The sequence below is a fragment of the Nerophis lumbriciformis genome, linkage group LG22 (assembly GCF_033978685.3).
Source record: "Nerophis lumbriciformis linkage group LG22, RoL_Nlum_v2.1, whole genome shotgun sequence".
Classification (NCBI taxonomy): Eukaryota; Metazoa; Chordata; class Actinopteri; order Syngnathiformes; family Syngnathidae; genus Nerophis; species Nerophis lumbriciformis.
Window position 1 is genome coordinate 8,852,459 of NC_084569.2, and position 12,206 is coordinate 8,864,664.

At 40.9% G+C, this 12,206-nt stretch overlaps 1 protein-coding gene across 1 annotated transcript in view; it reads left to right on the forward strand.

Moving 5' to 3' along the window:
- Positions 1-12,206, forward strand: part of cacng4b (calcium channel, voltage-dependent, gamma subunit 4b) — a 76,726-nt gene that overhangs the window by 43,149 nt on the left and 21,371 nt on the right. Inside the window, exon 2 of the mRNA XM_061973453.2 lies at positions 11,163-11,246. Within this exon, the coding sequence (XP_061829437.1) occupies positions 11,163-11,246 (84 nt within the window). The remainder of the gene's footprint in view (positions 1-11,162; positions 11,247-12,206) is intronic.

Below are 12,206 nucleotides of genomic sequence, written 5' to 3' on the forward strand. Positions count from 1 at the left end.
TATACACACACCATAATAATACTTCTATGTTGAAGCACAGCAAGCGGTGCGGCTTCATAGCTTACCAAAGTCGTACTAAAACTTTTTGACAGATTTTTGAGCGCCGTGTGTAATGTTCTATATTTTCAATGGAACATATAACATTTTGGTGTTGTTTACTTGAGTCAAATTGCAGTCTACACGTATCTCTTATGTGTGACTGCCATCTACTGGTCACACTTATCATTACAAAATGCGCCAAATAAAATAGCTTTGAGGTCGCTAAGCACAACCAAAATTATTATGCACATTAGGCGCACCGGGTTATGACAAAATACAATTATTTTAAGTGTACGGTAATCATTTTCTTTTTGTCATGTTTCAGTGTTTACCAGCGCTGCTCTGAACACTAAATCTTTCACTAATCAGAGGCGTCTTAATCAATAAGTATTCAGACTTGAGCATCTTATCTTAATTATTCATTATACCAAGACAATTGGAACAATTTCCTAAGAGGCAAATGAAAAAATATTTGTTTGTTGCTAGGGGCTCAATTGTTACTAACCTAGAGGCCCTAAAAAAATGCCACCTGTTGCTAAGTAGAGTTCATAGCGCTGAATGATAATTGTGCCATTGGAAAATGGGGGAAAATGCACACTTGTTGCTAGGCAGAATTCATATTGCTCATCACTCAACTCTCACAGAGGCCATAGGAAAAACAATGGTAATTTGTTGCTAGGCAGAGTTCACGGGGCTAAATCTCATCAGCACCATAGGCCAATGAAAAAAGCCCCAATTGTTGCTAGGCAGAGTTCACAGGTCTAAATCATATTAGCCCCAGAGGCCAATAAAAAAATCCCGAATTGTTGCTAGGCAGAGTTCACGGGGCTATATATCATCAGCCCCAGAGGCCAATGAAAAAATCCCCAATTGTTGCTAGGCAGAGTTACAGTTCTAAATCATAGTAGCCCCAGAGGCCAATAAAAAAAATCCCCAATTGTTGCTAGGCAGAGTTCACAGGGCTAAATCATATTAGCCCCAGAGGCCAATAAAAAAATCCCCAATTGTTGCTAGGCAGAGTTACAGTTCTAAATCATAGTAGCCCCAGAGGCCAATAAAAAAATCCCCAATTGTTGCTAGACAGAGTTCACAGGGCTAAATCATTTAAGCCACAGAGGCCAATAAAAAAAATCCCCAACTGTTGCTAGGCAGAGTTCACAGGGCTAAATCATATAAGCCACAGAGGCCAATGAAAAAATCCCCAATTGTTGCTAGGCAGAGTTCACAGGGCTAAATCATATTAGCCCCAGAGACCAATGAAAAAAATCCCCAATTGTTGCTAGGCAGAGTTCACAGGGCTAAATCATATAAGCCCCAGAGGCCAATGAAAAAATCCCCAATTGTTGCTAGGCAGAGTTCACAGGGCTAAATCATATTAGCCCCAGAGGCCAATAAAAAAATCCCCAACTGTTGCTAGGCAGAGTTCACAGGGCTAAATCATATAAGCCACAGAGGCCAATGAAAAAATCCCCAATTGTTGCTAGGCAGAGTTCACAGGGCTAAATCATATAAGCCCCAGAGGCCAATGAAAAAAATCCCCAATTGTTGCTAGGCAGAGTTCACAGGACTAAATCATGTTACCCCAGAGGCCAATAAAAAAAATCCCCAATTGTTGCTAGGCAGAGTTCACAGGGCTAAATCATATTAGCCACAGAGGCCAATAAAAAAAACACACGTGTTGCTAGGCAGTTTTCAGATCGCTAAAAAACTCACAAGAGCCCCAAAGTTTCAAATGCTTGAAACTAAAGTTATACTGCACACTTTTTCACTTGAGCATGCATTCTGTTTATTTGCATAACAGTTAACAGAGCAGGTGAGACATATATTTTTTAAATATGTATAATTTTGTTATCTGTGCTGTTAATCATACTTCATCAAACCACATGTGAGACGGGCATCTCTTCTCCTTTTTTCACCCAAGCGCAATTTCTCACATCACCTCTTTAAAAAATAGTGCATAGCCTCGTTTTCCGTCAGTGACTAGACACAGAACCTCGTGTTCCATTTCTGATATGAAACTAATTAATTTGGATGTCCCCTATTAGGCGGCTGACCTATTTGATAGCCTCTCGGATGGTGATGACCTCACCACTGTAATAGTTACTATTGTGTTGTGTAGCTCTGCATGAATAGCCCAGTCAGACCTCCACCAAGGGTTAAACACTCATATTCATTCTGTATCTAAGGGGAAACGATATAATAAGATCATACTGTAATTACAATTTTTTTCTGATATCTAACAAAGATATAGCTTTTTTTTTTCCATATTAAAATTATATGGCTGACAAATTTTTAATATACAAACCCCAAAACCAGTGAAGTTGTCACGTTGTGTAAATGGTAAATAAAAACAGAATACAATGATTTGCTAATCCTTTTCAACTTATATTCAATTGAATAGACTGCAAAGACAAGATACTTAACGCTCGAACTGAAAAACGTTGTTATTTTTTGCAAATATTAGCTCATTTGGAATTTGATGCCTGTAACATGTTCCAAAAAAGCTGGCACAAGTGGCAAAAAAGACTGAGAAAGTTGAGGAATGCTCACCAAACACTTATTTGGAACATCCCACAGGTGAACAGGCTAATTGGGGACAGGTGGGTGCCATGATTGGGTATAAAAGCAGCCTCCATGAAATGCTCAGTCATTCACAAACAAGGATGGGGCGAAGGTCACCACTTTGTGAACAAATGCGTGAGCAAATTGTCGAACAGTTTAAGAACAACATTTCTCAACCAGCTATTGCAAGGAATTTAGGGATTTCACCATCTACGGTCTGTAATATCATCAAAAGGTTCAGAAAATCTGGAGAAATCACTGCATAAGCAATTATATTACGGACCTTCCATCTCTCAGGGGGTACTGCATCAAAAACTGACATCAGTGTGGAAAGGATATCACCACATGAATTCAGGAACACTTCAGAAAACCTCTGTCACTAACTACAGTTTGTCGCTACATCTGTAAGTGCATGTCAAAACCTTTTAGTCAAGCCATTCATCAACAACACCCAGAAACGCCATTTATCAACAACACCCAGAAACGCCGCCGGCTTCGCCGGGCCCAAGCTCATCTGAGATGGACTGATGCAAACTGGAAAACTTTGCTATTTTTAGCAAATATTAGCTCATTTGGAATTTGATGCCTGCAACGTGTTCCAAAAAAGCTGGCACAAGTGGCAAAAAAGACTGAGAAAGTTGAGGAATGCTCACCAAACACTTATTTGGAACATCCCACAGGTGAACAGGCTAATTGGGGACAGGTGGGTGCCATGATTGGGTATAAAAGCAGCCTCCATGAAATGCTCAGTCATTCACAAACAAGGATGGGGCGAGGGTCACCACTTTGTCAACAAATGCGTGAGCAAATTGTCGAACAGTTTAAGAACAACATTTCTCAACCAGCTATTGCAAGGAATTTAGGGATTTCACCATCTACGGTCTGTAATATCATCAAAAGGTTCAGAAAATCTGGAGAAATCACTGTATAAGCAATTATATTACGGACCTTCCATCCCTCAGGGGGTACTGCATCAAAAACTGACATCAGTGTGTAAAGGATATCACCACATGAGTTCAGGAACACTTCAGAAAACCTCTGTCACTAACTACAGTTTGTCGCTACATCTGTAAGTGCATGTCAAAACCTTTTAGTCAAGCCATTCATCAACAACACCCAGAAACGCCATTTATCAACAACACCCAGAAACGCCGCCGGCTTTGCCGGGCCCAAGCTCATCTGAGATGGACTGATGCAAACTGGAAAACTTTGCTATTTTTAGCAAATATTAGCTCATTTGGAATTTGATGCCTGCAACATGTTCCAAAAAAGCTGGCACAAGTGGCAAAAAAGACTGAGAACATTGAGGAATGCTCATCAAACAGGCTAATTGGGAACAGGTGGGTGCCATGATTGAGTATCGCCTCAAGGGCCAAGTGAAATTACACGGCGGGCCAAATTTGGCCCGCGGGCCAGAGTTTGACACCCCTGGTTTAAGGGGTTATCCGGCTTAGTGTAGACATAGCCTCAGAAAAGTAGTGACATATTCCCCGCCCGTCCGAGCACCCACTGGCAGAAATGTAGATCAGCGCCTAGATGCTGAGGAGTGGTCCACCCCGGGTCCCGACTTGGAACAGCTAACGCTTCCTCCGTGGAAACTGATCCATGGCCACCAGATAACCTCTCCGCGCAGGAGAACGGGACAGAGCAGAAAAGAGAGACGGCAGATCAACTGGTCTAAAAAGGGGTCTGTTTAAAGGTTAGAGTATACAAATGTGTTTTAAAATGGGACTTAAATGCTTCTACTGAGGTAGCATCTCTAACTGTTACCGGGAGGGCATTCCAAAGTACTGGAGCCCGAATAGAAAACGCTCTGGGAATCACTAATAAGCTGGAGTTCTTAGAACACAGATTTCTGGCCGGCACATATGGTACAATACAATCAGCAAGATAGGCTGGAGCTAGACCGTTTAGTAATTTATACGTAAGAACTAGTTGAACTAAACTTCTTATAAGCAGCCTGTGGAAGTTGCCTTCCTGACCACCAAGCATCTTCAGGTGTACTGTATTATTTTTCGTTCAAGTCTCTGGTTTGCTTTTCAGCAGTCTCTGCTTCCGCTCTGGCTCTGGCTCGTGCTCTCCCTCCGGCTTCAACAACCTCTCTCCTCCCGGTTTGCTGCTTATACAGAGCGACGGGTGATTATATAACAAGGCCCAGGTGGGCCCTCTACGCACCTTGTCGCTGACTTCGAGGCCGGTCCTGGCACACCCCACCTCGCTGCAGGCCCGCAGGCCACGCCCCCCCCCCCTCCACACAGCCGCTCTGCCGACACGCACACACAACTGTCACTAGCCCTGCAGTGCACTCAAAATTTGAAGTCCCAAAACTCCTTTCCTTTAACAGCAAAGGTCGATACAATGATGAAGAATGACAAACAACATCCACTTCACCTTGCCAATTAATCTTCTTGGCGTGCGGCAGAAGGGAGAAGCAGAAAAAAAATCCACTATTAACTAGTGGATCTAGTTAATAGTGTGAGAGTCCAGTCCATAGTGGATCTAACATAATAGTGAGAGAGTCCAGTCCATAGTGGATCTAACATAATAGTGAGAGTCCAGTCCATAGTGGATCTAACATAATAGTGAGAGAGTCCAGTCCATAGTGGATCTAACATAATAGTGAGAGTCCAGTCCATAGTGGATCTAACATAATAGCGTGAGAGTCCAGTCCATAGTGGACTTAACATAATAGTGTGAGAGTCCAGTCCATAGTGGATCTAATATAATAGTGAGAGTCCAGTCCATAGTGGATCTAACATAATAGTGAGAGTCCAGTCCATAGTGGATCTAACATAAAATTGAGAGTCCAGTCCATAGTGGATCTAACATAATAGCGTGAGAGTCCAGTCCATAGTGGATCTAATATAATAATGAGAGTCCAGTCCATAGTGGATCTAACATAATAGTGAGAGTCCAGTCCATAGTGGATCTAACATAATAGCGTGAGAGTCCAGTCCATAGTGGATCTAATATAATAGTGAGAGTCCAGTCCATAGTGGATCTAACATAATAGTGAGAGTCCAGTCCATAGTGGATCTAACATAATAGTGAGAGTCCAGTCCATAGTGGATCTAACATAATAGTGAGAGTCCAGTCCATAGTGGATCTAACATAATAGTGAGAGAGTCCAGTCCATAGTGGATCTAATATAATAGTGAGAGTCCAGTCCATAGTGGATCTAACATAATAGTGAGAGTCCAGTCCATAGTGGATCTAACATAATAGCGAGAGAGTCCAGTCCATAGTGGATCTAATATAATAGTGAGAGTCCAGTCCATAGTGGATCTAACATAATAGTGAGAGTCCAGTCCATAGTGGATCTAACATAATATTGAGAGTCCAGTCCATAGTGGATCTAACATAATAGCGTGAGAGTCCAGTCCATAGTGGATCTAATATAATAGTGAGAGTCCAGTCCATAGTGGATCTAACATAATAGTGAGAGTCCAGTCCATAGTGGATCTAACATAATAGCGTGAGAGTCCAGTCCATAGTGGATCTAATATAATAGTGAGAGTCCAGTCCATAGTGGATCTAACATAATAGTGAGAGTCCAGTCCATAGTGGATCTAACATAATAGTGAGAGTCCAGTCCATAGTGGATCTAACATAATAGTGAGAGTCCAGTCCATAGTGGATCTAACATAATAGTGAGAGAGTCCAGTCCATAGTGGATCTAATATAATAGTGAGAGTCCAGTCCATAGTGGATCTAACATAATAGTGAGAGTCCAGTCCATAGTGGATCTAACATAATAGTGAGAGAGTCCAGTCCATAGTGGATCTAATATAATAGTGAGAGTCCAGTCCATAGTGGATCTAACATATTAGTGGGAGTCCAGTCCATAGTGGATCTAACATAATAGTAAGAGTCCAGTCCATAGTGGATCTAACATAATAGTGAGAGAGTCCAGTCCATAGTGGATCTAACATAATAGCGTGAGAGTCCAGTCCATAGTGGATCTAATATAATAGTGAGAGTCCAGTCCATAGTGGATCTAACATAATATTGAGAGTCCAGTCCATAGTGGGAACAGCAGGAGACCATCCCAAGCGGAGACGGGTCAGCAGCACAGAGATGTCCCCAACCGATGCACAGGCGAGCGGTCCACCCCGGGTCCCGACATCCGTGGCCACCGGACTTGTCCCCCCCCCTTGTCCTTTTTTTATGTTTACGTCTGCTCTCAAACTCGACTAATATGATAGAGAATAAACCTCGATTGCATCGCAGAAAAGTTCCTCAAACAACTCCAATCACCGCAGACACGAGCATGGTGCGATGGTATTCCACAAGATGATGAAAGTGATATTTTTAGAGCCATTTCCTTCGACGCACTCGTGTTTTTCTCCCTGACTTTATTACCTTTATGAATCACTTCTTTTGGGACTCCATGAAAGCTATTTCCTAACTCTTTATTTGAACGACTGGAACGCCCAAGAACAGAACAGCAATACAGCAGTTTCTGCTCAAACTCTACGCTAACTTGTGACGTCATAAGCAACCCAGCAATTCATGATTATTATTTATTTGTTTTATTAGGGCCCGCATGGCCCATTGCATAAGGACTCCCACAGGGAGTCCTTATGCAATGGGCCATAAGGACCTATTGAATTTGTAAGGTTTTATTCTTTATTCTTTATTCTTCCGCCGCCACATTAAACTGTAATTTGACCCACTTAACATGCTTCAAAACTCACCATATTTGACCCACACGTCAGGACCTGCAAAAATTGCCTTTTTAAAAAAAAAAACGAACCACAAAACTAAAAATTGCGCTCTAGCGCCCCCTAGGGAAAAAAAAAACTAGACTGCCTGTGACTCCCACTAGGAAGGTTGGAGAGACATGAAACAAAAACCTCTATGTAGGTCTGACTTAGACCTACATTTCATAATAGTACATTCTCGGGCTAAAATCAACAGGAAGTTGGCAATTCCCCCTTCAAGACAAAAAAGTACTAAAGACAGTCACTTTTGCCTCTTTGAGCTGTAATTTGACCCCCTTAACACGCTTCAAAACTCACCAAACTGAACGCACACATCAGGACTGGCAAAAATTGTGATCTAATAAAAAAACCTAACCCCAAATCTCAAAATTGTGCTCTAGCGCAATTTTTTAATAAAACGCACAAATAACTGCTCCTCGGATGAAAAAACTGACAAAACTGCCTGTAACTCCCACTGGGAAGGTCGGAGAGACATGAAACAAAAACCTCTATGTAGGTCTCACTTAGGCCTACATTTCATAAATTGACAACCCCCAGCAAAAATCAACCGGAAGTTTGCTATTCCCCCTTCAAAACAACATTTTTGTAAAAAACGGTCACCTTTCTTCAAAATCTATCTCCGCTGAGCGCGTTTGTCATTTCGGCTTCAAACTAACACAGGAGAGAGATTAAACCCTTGTGTATAAAATAACAGAACAGCGTTTTAATACCTGCTCCGGTTTTGATTTTATGACCCTTCAAAGACCCGCTGCGCTGCTGTTTTTTTAAGATGGCTGCTTAAAAGCAGGAAGCACCAACGTGCCCACACAATGCAGACAAGGTAGGTACACTAGACAAAAGTATTGGGACACTTATGACTACCACCGGACAAAAGTATTGGGACACTTAGGCCGAAAACTGGACAAAAGTATTGGGACACTTAGGCCGAAAACTGGACAAAAGTATTGGGACACTTGGGACTACAACTTGACAAAAGTATTGGGACACTTAGGACTACAACTTGCCAAAAGTATTGGGACACTTGGGACTAAAACTGGACAAAAGTATTGGGACACTTAGGACTAGCACCTGCCAAATACGCGGGCCCGACCAACGCTGCTTGCAGCTTTAATTCATTCATGATTGTATTTGCCTTCTTATAATTTCATGCATCTTTGAATTGCATTCCCTGCAAATTGTGCTCTCTAAATGTTTGCATGTGTTACAGCTTGTTTAACATACCCAAAATGTCCACTTAATTGCTATTAATTCTCATTGTGTCTTATACTGTCTGAAATATTCCACCTCCTAGTATGGTTTATATCTACTAGTCTGGGCTCATGGAGTTGCTTTAAATGTATGAACCATAATGTTACAAAACCCAAAACCAGTGAAGTTGTCACGTTGTGTAAATGGTAAATAAAAACAGAATACGATGATTTGCAAATCCTTTCCAACTTATATTCAATTGAATAGACTGCAAAGACAAGATATTTAACGTTCGAACTGGAAAACTTTGGTATTTTTTGCAAATTCTAGCTAATTGTTTCAAAAAAGTTGGCAAAAGTGGCAAAAAGGGGGATGCTCATCAAACACTTATTTGGAACATCCCACAGGTGAACAGGCTAATTGGGAACAGGTGGGTGCCATGATTGGGTATAAAAACATCCCACAGGTGAACAGGACATCCCACAGGTGAACATCAGGTGAACAGGACAGAACACAGATGAACAGAACACAGACAGAACACAGGTGAACAGGACATCCCACAGGTGAACAGGCTAATTGGGAACAGGTGGGTGCCATGATTGGGCATAAAAGCAGCTTCCATGAAATGCTCAGTCATTCACAAACAAGAACGGGGCGAGGGTCACCACTTTGTCAAGCAAATTGTTTAAGAACAACATTTCTCAACCAGCTATTGCAAGGAATTTAGGGATTTCACCATTTACGCTCCGTGATATCATCAAAAGGTTCAGAGAATCTGGAGAAATCACTGCACGTAAGCGATGATATTACGGACCTTCCATCCCTCAGGCGGTACTGCATCAAAAAGCGACATCGGTCTGTAAAGGATATCACCACATGGGCTCAGGAACACTTCAGAAAACCACTGTCAGTAACTACAGTTCGTCGCTACATCTGTAAGTGCAAGTTAAAACTCTACGATGCAAAGCCAAAGCCGTTTATCAACAACACCCAGAAATGCCGCCTGCTTCGCTTGGCCCGAGCTCATCTATGATGGACTTATGCAAAGTGGAAAAGTGTTCTGTGGTCTGACGAGTCCACATTTCAAATTGTTTTTGGAAACTGTAGACGTCTTGTCCTCCGGAACAAAGAGGAAAAGAACCATCCGGATTGTTATAGGCGCAAATTTGAAAAGCCAGCATCTGTGATGGTATGGGGGTGTATTAGTGCCCAAGGCATGGGTAACTTACACATCTGTGAAGGCACCATTAATGCTGAAAGGTACATACTGTCAGGCTCAGATGCAAAGATGAGATTTCTAAATAAAGCTTTTATTTTGAAAAACTCTTTAAACCTCAGAATAAATTTAAATACTATGAATCACAAAAATAGATAGCGAAAAAATGTTCCAAAAAAGGGAAAAACCGAAAATCACTCCAAAAGGAGGAAATACAAAAATAAAGACAAATTATAATTAGCACCGTATCTGCTATCAAAAACTTTAACAAAAAAACGCTCCAACAGGAGGAAGAAAATAATGACTATAAAAATTACTACTCTAATAAATGTAAACAAAAAATCGCTCAAAAACTTTGAGGAAAGATTATTAGGAAAAAATCATAACTCACCACTGCGGTAGAAAAAAGGCTGAATAACAAAAGTCGCTCTGAGGGAGGAGGAAAAAGTTAACTCAAAATTACAGCGTGGGATATTCTGGAAACAAGGACATAGACATGGGACAAGGCAAGGCATGGACATGAGCATGAACTTGGAACGCAAGACAGGCACGAAAGCTCGAGACAATCTGGCACAGAACAAGGGGAGGCATGAGCTTGTATAGAACATGAGGGTAATGGAAAACAGGTGGAAACAATCAAGGGTCAGGAATGACGTCAGACTGGTGACTCAAGAGGAAGGACCCGTGATCTGAAACAAAAGGAGTTGCTTTTCAAAATAAAACATGTAAATCACAAGACAAGACTTCCCTCACCGCGGTGTGACACATACAGGTTTTGGAGCAACATATGTTGCCATCCAAGCAACGTTATCATGGACGCCCCTGTTTATTTCATCAAGACAATGCCAAGCCACGTGTTACAACAGCGTGGCTTTGTAGTAAAAGAGTGCGGGTACTAGACTGGCCTGCCTGTAGTCCAGACCTGTTTCCCATTGAAAATGTGTGGCGCATTATGAAGCTTAAAATACCCCAACAGAGACCCCCGGACTGTTGAACAACTTAAGCTGTACATCAAGCAAGAATGGGAACACATTTCACCTGTAAAGCTTCAAAAATGTGTCTCCTCCGTTCCCAAACGTTTATTGAGTGTTGTTAAAAGGAAAAGCCATGTAACACAGTGGTGAACATGCCCTTTCCCAACTACTTTGGCACGTGTTGCAGCCATGAAATTCCAAGTTAATTATTATTTGCAAAAAAAAAATAAGTTTATGAGTTTGAACATCAAATATGTTGTCTTTGTAGCATATTCAACTGAATATGGGTTGAAAATGATTTGCAAATCATTGTATTCCGTTTATATTTACATCTAACACAACTGCCCAACTCATATGGAAACGGGGTTTGTACATAGTAACGTGTCCCTGATGCTGACTAGCAGGTCTTGTTACATACAGAATCTCCTCAATAGTTGTCTTCCTGTCGTTGCCCTGCAGGCATCAATCAAGGCAGCTGTTACAGAATCAACCATTTCCCCGACGACAACGACTACGACACAGACAGCTCGGAATACCTGCTGCGTAAGTACTCCCCAGCTCATCAGCAGCCTTTTTTTTTTTTTTGGGTCGACATCATCTGGAACAGTAAGTTCGCCAACCCACTGCAGCTTTTTAATTACTTTCCCCATTTCTCTTCTGTAAGAAAACAACATCCCGGGGAGAAGTGTGACACTTTATATTAAATACTGGATGTGACTGTGCTATTACGTACAGGAAGTCAGTGTTTATTATGTGAACGTTTTTTAGTAAAAACATGAGAACAATTCTCAAAATGAATTGAGGAACTTACATTAGATCAGTGGTTCTCAAACTTTTTTTGTCATCCCCCACTTTGGACAAGGGGGAGTTTTCAAGCCCCACCTGCCCCCATCGCCCCAACAGAGCGCTAATGCCAAGCTTGAACATTTTCAAATTTATTGAACATCAAGTTGTATACATTCAAACTCAATAACATAAAATAACATCAAGTTCAATAATAAATAAAATAACTGCAGCTGTGGTATAACTTGCATCAAGTTCAATAATAAATGAAATAACTTCCATCAAGTTCAATAATAAATAAAAGAAAAGTGTTATAACTTGCATCAAGTTCAATAATAAATCAAAAAAAGTGTTATAACTTGCATCACGTTCAATAATAAATCAAAAAAAGTGTTATAACTTGCATCAAGTTCAATAATAAATAAAACAAAAGTGTTATAACTTGCATCAAGTTCAATAATAAATCAAAAAAGTGTTATAACTTGCATCAAGTTCAATAATAAATCAAATAACTTGCATCAAGTTCAATAATAAATCAAAAAAGTGTTATAACTTGCATCAAGTTCAATAATAAAAAAAACAAAAGTGTTATAACTTGCATCAAGTTCAATAATAAATCAAAAATGTGTTATAACTTATACTTCCCGGTGAATGACACAGTGTGTGCCCGTCAGATTTTTGTTTCTCTGCAGGCGCTGGCTCTGGCTCGACAACCTTTGA